Raw genomic sequence first — 12,144 nt, forward strand, 5'->3', positions numbered from 1 at the left:
TTCTTTATTAATTTGTCCAGCTCATCAGGAAGTTTGTTACTATCACTGATGATCCTTGCCGTACGGATCATCTGAGATCTTGGCAGTCCATTTATGAGCGGTTTAGGGTGATGACTGTTGTGGCGGAGGAGGGTGTTTTTATCTGTAGGCTTGGTGTATATGGATGTTTGCACTTTGCCTTCATTGATGGTTACTGATACGTCTAGATAGTTTATCGATGTCTTGGAGTATTGGGATGTAACTCTTATTGGTGATTCACGTGTGTTAATGGATACAATAAGCTCTCGGAGTGCTTGTTCGCCCACAGTCCACAAGAAAAATAGGTCATCGATAAACCTACAGTATGCGTGAATATGTACTGCTGTCTCAGGTATTGCAAAAAACATCTGGTTCTCCTCACATAAAAGTATTGGCAAAGGATGGGGAAACATTACTTCCCATGGAACATCCATTTAACTGCAAAAATATTTTTAATGTGAGTTCCAATAACCTTAAGAATAACTATATGTCCAAGCCTGTGAAGTTCTCTTGAATGAGGAAGTCTTTCATGGTGCGTAAACCTGCAGCGTGTGGAATGGTGGTATATAGGCTGCATACGTCTAATACCACTAGAATTGCATCTTTGGGAATGTTTTCCATGGAATTTAATTTGTTAAGAAAATCTGTTGTATCCTGTATGTATGTCTTCTGTTTTTTGATTAGGGGCTGTAATAGCCCGTCCAGAAATATAGACACTGGTTGGTACAGGGAGTTTTGTGCCGATATTATCGGTCGTCCGGGTGTATATACTGTGTATAAATAGATATCTATATATATATATATATATATATATATATATAAAAATGGTGGGGCGGCACTCCGACCGGTGTACAGGCTGTATCTTCCAAATGATGCGGTGCCCCCCGTATGAAGTAGCCTGAGAGGAGCTCAGGATGTATGGGGCTGGGTTACGGCGGCACTCGTCACAACAGATAAATAAATGCCAGGAGCCTGGAAGAATTCCCAACGTTTCGAGGCGGTGTGCCTCTTTATCAAGGTGCAGAAAGTCTTTCTGCACCTTGATAAAGAGGCACACCGCCTCGAAACGTTGGGAATTCTTCCAGTCTCCTGGCATTTATTTATCTGTTGTGACGAGTGCCGCCGTAACCCAGCCCTATATATATATATATATATATATATATATATATATATATATATATATATATATATATCTATCTATATCTATATATGTATTCCCCCTGTATCCCCTGTGGGCCAGTTCAACCCTGATCCGGAGAGAATAGAGCTGGGAGGGAGCGGAGCATGCGGGTGGGCAGCAATACCCGCTGTGTAATATATGTAATGGTGCAATTTATAGTGGTGGGTAACTTAAGAAGCAGGATAATAGCAGCCCAGTGCGACCATGTGTCGCAGGATGGTAATCCTAGCCTACAGAGCATACGCACTGTGTGCAAGGACCCGCCTAGTTACTTCCCTGTTCTTGCTTTACGTAAAAGGATTAATATCTGTGTGCTATTTTCTACAATACAGAATACAACATGTCAGTTGCATCAGCCTAATGAGTCTGCATTAGAGTCATTTATCACAGCACATTCTTAGATTCATCCAGCTAACATTCTGTCTGAAATATTTTCCACGACCTTCAATTTGAGGTTTTTCCCTTCAAGGTATATATGTGGTAGAAAACCTATTTGCCCTCAACAGAGGTCAATACAAGAGGAATACATACTTGTCTAGACACAGGGGGATTCCATGTATGCAGCTATAGCATATCATCTAAATGCATTTCTAACAATTAACAGGGTCAGTGCGTCTGCGGGGGAGCCAGAAAAGTGACTCCGAGGGAAGTGTGGTCGAAGTGTACGTGAATGGTACCTGGGGGACCATCTGCATCAGTCAGTGGGATGATAATGATGCGTCAGTCATATGTCGGCAGCTCGAACTTGGGTAAGTGTTTCTGCAAGATTTCGTATTTTTTTTAAACTGCTGTAGGGGTCTATTTATTAAAGGGTAAAATGTCCTATCTCCAGCAAAAAGAGAAGTAATCAGTTAATGTATTTAGTATTGCTTCACCATTCAAAGCTTGGTGAAGTCTATTTTTTTAAACATAAATGTATCACCACCAGAGTACTTGCTCTGTTATCCCATATCAGGTATTTATCACTGGAAAATACTTTTAAAATATGTTTTTTTCTTTTTCAACTGCAGGCTACTCCATTGCCCTGTTGTATAATGATTGCCTTGCCATCTCACCGACGTGATTCAATATGATTCAGTGCACCTAAGTGTTGGCGATTAATCAGGGATTCTGCAAAATACAGCATGTTAAAGATCCCAAACCTTTCTATTACAATTATATTTTTGGTCAAAACTGTCCAGTCAAGAATTTTAAACATGGAATTTTTACAGATTCCCCAGCCCAGTCCATCAGTAGAATGGTAAATTGGCCTGATACACTCCTGATGTATGGGTCCCTATTATTTTGGTGACCAATTGCAATTATTGGAAATCCACCTTAGGGGGGGGGGGGGGGATTAACTAAGATGGGAGTTCTATTTCATATGGGATGTTGCTAGGGGCAACCAATCAAAATCCACTTCTTATTTATTGAACACCTTCTAGAAGATAATAGCTAGTATCCCATGTGAAATAGAACTCCCATCTTAGTAAATTTCCCCCACATTGTGAAATATAGAACCCTGAGGGGTGAATTTATGTAGCATGGAGAAGTGTTATCTATCCCCATAAAGAACGTTATGAGCAAGGTGATAATGGTTCAGCCAATCAGCTCTTACCTGTCAATTTACATATTGTAGCTGATTGGCTGAACCATTATCACCTTGCTCATAACGTTCTTTATGGGGATAGATAACACTTCTCCAAGCTTCATAAATTCACCCCTGAGTTACCCACATGCTTTTTACCACTTGACTGCACAGTCACATAACATGTTACCTACAGTGGACTGCTAGACATACCCTGGTGCTAGACATCCCCCTATGTGAATTGTTTTTATTAAAATTGTGTTACTTTTTTTATTGAGATTTATGAATCTTATGAAAATGAACAACTTGTAACAAAGTTTAGTAAAAAAAATATCAAGTTAAGTGGTTAAGTATGACCATATGTTACTATGAGTACATCTGCAAGGTAATGTACAGTATATTATAATGTGGGTGTTTTAAGATGCATCTTTGTAAAGGAGTATTTAAAAATGTGCATATAGCGTAAAATTTGAGTCATATTTTCTAAAACACATCTTTAGGATAAATCTGTATTTTTTTACTCAAGTGAATGGGCCCTTAATAATAATAGCTGTTATTAGGGATAATGACTATAATTAGGCTGCGATTGAGGAAAGTACAAGCTCTAATTACACCTTCCTAGTCACATACTGTAGGCCTTGGTTTCAGTGTGGACAGCTCACTCCTTGATGTGTGGGAATTTTGTCTCTTCTGATTCCCTCTGTTAACTGTTTCATGTGCACGTTTTCAAGGCTTCTGCAATCACACAGATTCATATCACTCAAGGGTTCATGGCTATTACAGTCTGTGCCCTACTCTGCAACACTGCATCCATTTCATGTAATGTTCTTCTCCAGATAACTCTCAGCCATCCTGCATATCCAATCTTATTTCCAGTCAAAACAACTGAGTTTTAAATAATCTGAAACATAACTGTTCCAATGTTTCATTTCCTGTAACAATGTTATGTGCTTCAGTCAGATATAAAAACAATATAAGAATTTGTATTACACAGTGCAACTCTGAATCTACTCTTACAAAATCTTAGGTCACAGGTCCTAACCCTGGGTACAGCATGACAGCGAAGCCATGTATTTCTTTCAAATAAATGTGGTGCAATGAACAGTAACAAGATAAAAATAAATATCTGCTGGATTGTACACACATGAATACATATATTATATAAGATGGTGTGTGTGTGTGTGTGTGTGTTATGTCACTGATGTACTAGCAGAATTTTATGTATATATTTATCATTGGGGCCAGACCATGCTCTTCTTATGGTTAGCAAAACCTCTTGCGTGGCGGACCACAGCCTTAATGATGGCCCTTAGCACTTTATTGCTCTGGGGGGCCCTTTACGTCTCATTCTGACACCATGCACATGTACAGTATGTCTCACACTTACTGTAGCCAGGGGCGAATTTAGGGGTCAGGCCGCCCCTAGGCACAACATTTTTGTCCCCCCCCCTCCTATTTTAAATTTTAATGTAATCATATATGTATATACAATATTATTTATATATTTCATTAAAATTTAACTGTAGCCCACCTTAATATTTTTTTAAGCACTCTGGACTGCTCACTGTACGGAGGACCCGGAGGGAGGGAGGCAATTATTAGTACAGTGTTTTACAGCACAGTGTGTCTCACTCTCCGTCAGTCTCTCTCACACTGTGACTGACTGAGCGCAGGGAGGATCTGCGCGCCACTCAGTCAGCTCAGCTGCTGGATACACAGCAGCCAATAGACTGTGTGTGTGTAGAGTAGCCAATGGGCGGGAGCCGGCGGCAGTGAGTCTGAGACATTTCTGGACGCGCAGGGGGACCGTCGGACCCAGCCACTAAGTGATGATGTAATGTGCATGGCACAGCAGGTGGGCAGTGGCGGGTGACGAGCGGCGCTACCGCCTACACATGAAAATCCATGTCTGCGGCGGCGGCGTTCGTCACTCGCTGCTGCCCACCCGCTGTGCCATGCTGCTATTTAACAGAATGCTAGCCTGCCTGCCGCCCTTAATTGGTGCCGCCCTGAGGCCGGTGCCTCACGTGCCTAGGCACAAATTCGGCCCTGACTGTAGCTCTGGACTTCCTGATATTTATTCGCATAATGGCCAGCACTCAGACAATAGAGAATATTTACAATAGGTGCCCCCACAAGCCGCCAGCGATAACCATTAATATAGCCAAATATATAAAACTAATATGTGGCACTCATGTCACCTCAAGAACACAACAACAGTCATAATTGTAATCAACGTTTCGGTACTTTTTAATACCGTCTTCAGGATATCCTGAAGACGGTATTAAAATGTACCGAAGCGTTGATTACAGTTATGACTGTCGTGTTCTTGAGGTGACGTGTGTGTGTGTGTGTATATATATATATATATATATATATATATATATATATATATATATCCATGAGGGTTATACAGCTGTCGGGATAACCAGGGATTGATTGAATTATGTCCATGCTTCTGACTGCATGATGGATAAGGATGAGTACACTGCTACTATGAACTGTTTGCTACTTCTACACTTTTTATGAATATATTATATAAGCTACTGATGAACTGGGCTATAATCAGAAAATATGGTGCCAGGGGAGAGGCGCTCAAGTACAAATGAAACATGCAGACCCCCCCCCCCTCTTGAACACCCAATGCTCTCCCACCTATCAATGTCAGATGGGTCCTTAGGTGTAACATGAAAATCCTGGCACTCAAAGAATGCAAATGTTATGATGCCCCCCCACGTAGGTGAAAAAAACTGGACTATTTCGCCATTGTTGTATTCAATCGTGGGCATTTTTGCTAAATTTTTTGCAATTTTTTACCCATTCCTTTAAATTATTTTTTGGGGTTAAAAAATATGTGTAAAAAAAGACTTAAAAACAGGCGAAAACTCCAGCAATTTCACCTGAACATTGGCAAAAACATGTGGATTCACTGATCCACATGTTTTACCCTGCTTGCCGAGTATCTTCAAGGGGGCACCAACAAAAATTTTGCCTAGGGCATCAAACTGAATCCTATGTTTTTTTCCTCCATTGGAATAATCTTTGATGTTAATATTCATGTAGTTTCTCTTTCCTGGTCATGTTTGCAGGTATTCAGAAACATATCTCACTACTACTTTACATCATGCAGATTCAATGTCTGTCATATATCCTGGACTGTCATATAAAATCTGTTCTAAGCTTTCATTTCAATCTCTTTAGTTCCCTCGACTCCCATCATTTCTTTCCTCGAATTTAACCCTTCACTTTTTCCATAACTTAACAGAAAATTCATGTCCTTTGTGTGGCATATGTAAAATCAATAGTATTTTGCTTTTCATTTTCCTCTAAGTGTTTCTTTCCCTTTCTTTAGTATTATTTATTATCCTTTATTTATATGGCACCACAAGGGATTCGCAAAGCCAAATTACATAAATTCCTCACAGTTGAATACTGTAGAGGACAAGTACAGTGTACATAACCATAGCAGTGGACACTGGAATAAGTATCAGCATGACAGAAAGCTGCAGAATTTGGTGCCATCAAACATGTTTTAAGTTAGAGAAGGAAAAGCACATTAGGGAAGAGGGCCTTGCTCGTGAGAGCTTACATTTTTAAGGGTTACATTTCACCCTTATAAATAGACAGTCATCTGCACACATCTTAACAACTTCAAAAATTCACCATTAACCCCTTCAGTGGTGTTTTTTTTAGGGAGCGCTCCCCACTGGGTGAGTTTTTTAGGGGGAAGGGCTTCCTAAAAATAAACCACCACACTGTCTCCCGGGGCAGGGCAGCGCTGCTGAACACTATGTCAGCCGATGCCCGGCCCAGCCCCCGGCAACCCGCCTCTGCCTCTGGCAACCCGGCTTGTCACAACCTGGCACCGCAGACTGTAACACAACAGCCGGGGGGGGGGGGGGGGGGGCGAGGAGGAGTAGCGGCCCAGCAGAGGGAGCCAGCTGATTTCAGTGATCAGCTCAGTGGCGCTGCCCGGCGCTAAGCAATGGTAATCCCAAGAATTTTCCGTGTTTGCCAGTCTGGGCACTGAAGCATAGCCCAGAAAGTTCTTGGGATTACCACTGAAAGGGTTAATCCTCATATTTTGCAATATAAATAATATCTATTCCTGGAGTGCTGTCTTTGGCACACAGGTAAACATATTTTTGAAATATATATTAATGAAAGTGATTCTTTATATTGATTACTTGTAAGCCAATCAGAAAAATCATATTTCCCGTTGTAATTTTTACATTTTAACCCTTTCAAAAAGTCACCTTTCTATGGTATTTCCTGCGCTCACCTGGCTTAGTCAATATATGGCTCCATTCTTCTTTGAGTGTTGCATAAACATTGGCCAGTCTACAATTAAACCATATATATTTATTAACCCTTTGAGTGCCAACAACATTACAGTTCATTATGATGAATAATAATGTTTACTTGGCAATTTTCACACCAACATTGACAAATTCACTTGGCACTCAAAGGTGCTCTATGGCCATATGCTCACTCACTACCAAACCTTTCCTCTCATTCCCATATACACAATCCCATGTCCGCTATAGTTACAGTATTCAGCAGAGGTTTGCTCATGCATAACCGAAGTACCCTCAGCCCTCTATCAAATACATACGATTTCATCGCCCTATTATCATTTAAACACTCTTAACTCCAGCGAGAGCACCTCCGTCTAAAGTTTTCCAGCTCAAGCACTCAATACAAGTAATTTGATTTGCTTAAATAATTCTTCATTTTCGTTCTACAGTATCATTATGTTCTATAGTCAATCTCTCAATTTGAATCTAGCACCACTTTCATGTAATTTATTTCTAGCACCTCGCCGACTCCTCATTTGATCCTAATACATTATTAACCCAGTATTACTTTGATTAGAGCACATTACTGGATTTTATGAACCCACCAATCACATGAGTACAGTACTGCTCCATACCTCATATGCCAATAAACAATCTGCTTCCTGACATTAATGCATTTTGAGTTCTAAAGCCTGTGCTCACTGGACCAGTTACGTCTGAGCAATTTTTTATTTTTTAGATTCACATACTACTTAATTCAGTTCACATTACTTGATTCTCTAGTCAATCTAGTCCACCCTAGGGGAGAATGTATATCGCTACTGTGGGTCATATATCTTTATCATATACAGTATATATATATATATATATATATACACAGTATTTTTGGCTTATCTTTTATAAGCCATATTCATTGAACTTTAATAGATAAAGAACAACATCAACAGTCATAGAAGACTGGTTAAAAAAGAGTCATTAACAAGCTTATTGGGGCATCAAACAGATATAGGGGCCGATTCTGGATCACACGCAGTGATCCTAATTCAACAACTGCCACGATGGTTGGGGTTTGCACAAGCACATTTTGGCACATGTGCAAACCCTGAAAGCAAACGGCTGTGGGCTGTTTGCTGCGGGGAGGGAGGGATGGGGGCGCTCAGCGACATGGACGGGGATTGCCCATGGGAATGCCCAGTATTTTATGTGCATCCCCATGAAAACGCTGAGTGTTCCCATGGGTGTGCAAGTGGGCCGATGCCTGCCGGGGTGGGCGGCTGACGTCACAGGATTATAGCCTCCCGGCTCGTCTTCGGCCAGGCACACACAAATAAAAGTCAGTCCAGACTGACTTTTATTTGTGAAGGCAGGAGAAATCATTTGATGGCCGAGACCATCGAATGATTTATTTTGCAGTGGCGCCATGAGAGGGGATGTGTCTTCTTTACACATTGAGGAGAAACGGCGGTGGAAGGATGGGTATTCGGCGTGACGGCCTTTCTGGCCATCCAGAATCAAGCCCATAGTTTTTGCAGAAAATTCCCCCATATTCCCCTTTTCTTATAATGGGGGAGTGACCAGGGTATGTATTGACAAAGGGCAGTGGCGAGTAAGGCCGGGCTCAGGTACTTTTCAGGGGACATGACCTAATTGTGAGAGGCATGACAATGCACCCTTAGAACAAAAACTGAAAAAATATATAATTTTTTAGCACTTGCCTGGCCACATTGCAGCCCAGCACACAGCAGCATGTGTTGGTTTCAGAAGAGCTGCTGCTTCTGCAAGATGACAGGGGCCCCAGTGGGCCCCACCATCAGACCTTGGCCTGGGTAAGTAGAACCCATTCTCCCCTCTTTTGGCACCACTGCACATTAGAACTGTTTTAAGCACCTCCTAAAGATCAGTTATATATTCTCCAATTAATTGCATAACAATTGATCCCCATACAGATATGTTTTCATACATGAAGGATATTCGCCACATGGTGCAAGGAACTCCTGCAGCCTATTGCTTTGCATCACATTTGCATATCATATGCAGCAAAACAGCACTCGGAGTGTGTTAGACAAGCTGGGCAGAAACGGGAACCGCTTAGGAATTATGTTTAAAAACAAATACAAAGTTGCAGATGAATCCCAATGGGACTGCAGATGCTGCATTGCAGCACTCAATACACAGATTCAAACTCATCATATATAGGTTACATCAAATTCATCAGTGCAATGTACGATTGAAAAAATGCGTTAAGCAGCTCTAGGACACTTACAATATAATTGTAACACCTCACATTTCTTCATAGAAAACCACCAAAAAAGCTTAGTGTGTCCCTGGGCGCTGATACAATACTCCTATGAAGTTGCAATTCACAACGCTTCCTTCCTTCCTTCATAATTGGATTTATTTCTGTTTCCTTTTTGGGTAACTACTTGGAGAAACTGTTGTGAATTGCAACTTCATAAAAGTATCAGCGCCCAGGGACAGACTAAGCTTAAAGTTCAGTTTTATAGAAGATGAGATGTTGCCCATAGCAACCAATCAGATTCTAGCTATTATCTTCTAGAACAGTGGTTCTCAACCTCAGTCCTCAAGACCCCCACACAGTTGACGTTTTCCAGGTCACCCGGCATGTGCACAGGTGCACTCATTACTCATTGACACATTTTAAAAGATCCACAGGTGGAGCTAATTATTTTACTTGTGATTCTGTGTGAAGACCTGGAAAACGTGAACTGGGGGGTACTGAAGACAGAGGTTGAGAACCACTGGGCTAGAAGGTGCTAAATAAATAAGAAGTAGAATCTGATTGTGCAACATCCCATCTATAACAGAACTCCCAACTTAGTAAAATGACCCCCGAAAGAGGTCTATATTTTTCTGCTCATGCCTGGGTCCATATGATTTCGGAGGTAACAAAGACAACACTCCTTTCCACTGCTGTCCCCACTGCCCGGCACCCCACCTTCCCACTGCTGCCATATACACACCAATAATTACATACCACTCCACCCCCTACCCACTGCTGTCCAGAGAGCCATATGCTATATACCATCCCTTACCCTACAAATATGATATTAATGAGCACTAAACATGTTTATATGAATTAAACATAAATATTCTCTGCCTCTCTCCTTACACGCATATTGTTTTATGATAGCCCTTCATTCTGGCTGGCACATCGCTGTAGAGGAGGGGGCCCAATCGGAGCCTCTCTTAAAGCAGCTCTGTGACACACACACATATGGGGAAGACACGGCGATACACAAACATACAAATGGTGCAGACAGGGTGAAACACACATACATGGTGGAGACAGGGTAAGACACACACACATGGTGCAGACAGGGTGAAACACACATACATGTTGGAGTCAGGGTAAGATACACACATGGTGCAGACAGGGTGAAACACATATACTCCACATGGTGGAGACAGGGTAAGATACACACACATACACATACAATGCAGCTTGAGTGAGACACACACATGGTGCAGACTGGGTGAGAGACACACACATATATTGGGCAGACAGAATGAAAGAAACATCTCTACCTGGTGCACACAGAGTGAGACAAATTTTTACTTTGCTGCCATTTGATGCAGGGCTTAGCCTCACCCATTTGGTTGGAAAGCAGACCTACCAGTCCCAATAGGACCACCTTGGAACTCCCAGGAGCCCCACCTGTCCAGTCCCCTCCTTTTTATCTGGATCTGCTGCTGCCTTTCATGTTGGAAAGCCAAGATTCCATCTCCACCTAGTGAAAGGAACAGCAGGCAGCATTGCAGGAGTTCCTAGCTCTGGCAGGACTGGGTGCAGGGGGAGTGCAGGCCCTGGAGTCAGTCCAAGCTGCATAGCAGCAGTGGGACAGCATGACAGTACTCCTCTCCTTCTAAAATGGGGACCATTTGGAAGAATAGAGACATATGAAGCAGCTCTTGGAGGTGGGGGGTTGGAACAGAAATGGGAAGGTGGGGAAAGATGGGAAAATAAAATAGATGGTGACCCAGTGAATGAGGGGCTCAAAATAATACTTTACCTTACTTTATCCTAGGTGCAAACAGATATTCAATTTAAAACAAGACTCTTTTACTACATTGCAAAGTAAAAAGGGGTGTTTCTTAGAAGTTGGCACTGTAGCAAGTTAGTGGTGGTCCTAAAGGGTTCACATTATTCCCTTCACCAGAAACACATAAACATGAAATGGGCACACTATTTAATTAAAGCTTGTATGTTCAATTACAGCTGATTCAGATTTTCCCCATTCCACAATCGGAACATATACAAGGGAGACAACAGAAAGATGCATATAATAACGTATAATTTGAATCACATGACTTCCAACAATAAAATGCCATCTTATTTACAGAAACAAATAAAACCAGCGTGGATAGGTAGGACAGGTAGCTATTACTGGTTTGTAAAAACTGTCATGCTACTAGTGCCTGATATTGGTTACCGGGGCATATCTCCAATGCAGTCCTCTACAATTGCCAGCACCGCTCCTGCCTCCTATTCACACCACGGACCAACTCCTTTTGATTCTTAATTGAACCTTTTAAGGGGGGGGGGGTGCGAATATGCAGTATTGCGAGTCAACCAGAATAAGTTCCATGTCCTCTCCTGTCAAAGTACGCATCCACAGGTTATAAAAAACAAATTGAATACCCGTATACCCGTACTTCCGGACTGAGGAGTGCAACTCCTCCGCGATACTTAAGGGGAATCCCACTGACGTCAGTCAATTGGACTCTCCTCAGCCAATTAGAAACCTATATTATCAAATTATGTAAATAACATGGGCTCCTATGATGGGAACCGGCCAATTAGGCTGACCGCAAAGCTAATTGAAAGGATTCCCTTTAATCAGCTTTGCCCGGGGCTGGTTATGCTTGTTGAGGGGGGATGGGGCATATTTTTTTCTTTAACTATTTAAACAAACACTTTTCCAGACAGAAGCATATACGGATCTCACTGATCTGTGCATGCTTCTGTCAAACTCGCCAGCCAGACCCAGGTTTATTTTTGGGCCATTTTTAGTCATGTTACTTATTTTATTTAATGTATTGCCTGTTATTTATATAGTGCA

General features: G+C 41.7%; 1 protein-coding gene across 4 annotated transcripts in view; it reads left to right on the forward strand.

Annotated features, from left to right (window-relative positions):
• Positions 1-12,144, forward strand: part of PRSS12 (serine protease 12) — a 164,596-nt gene that overhangs the window by 34,734 nt on the left and 117,718 nt on the right. For all 4 annotated transcript variants that reach the window (XM_083174465.1, XM_083174466.1, XM_083174464.1 and 1 more), the window contains exon 3: positions 1,803-1,947. In XM_083174465.1, the coding sequence (XP_083030591.1) occupies positions 1,803-1,947 (145 nt within the window). The remainder of the gene's footprint in view (positions 1-1,802; positions 1,948-12,144) is intronic.

The sequence above is a fragment of the Crinia signifera genome, chromosome 1 (assembly GCF_055691185.1).
Source record: "Crinia signifera chromosome 1, ASM5569118v1, whole genome shotgun sequence".
In the NCBI taxonomy this organism is placed as follows: domain Eukaryota; kingdom Metazoa; phylum Chordata; class Amphibia; order Anura; family Myobatrachidae; genus Crinia; species Crinia signifera.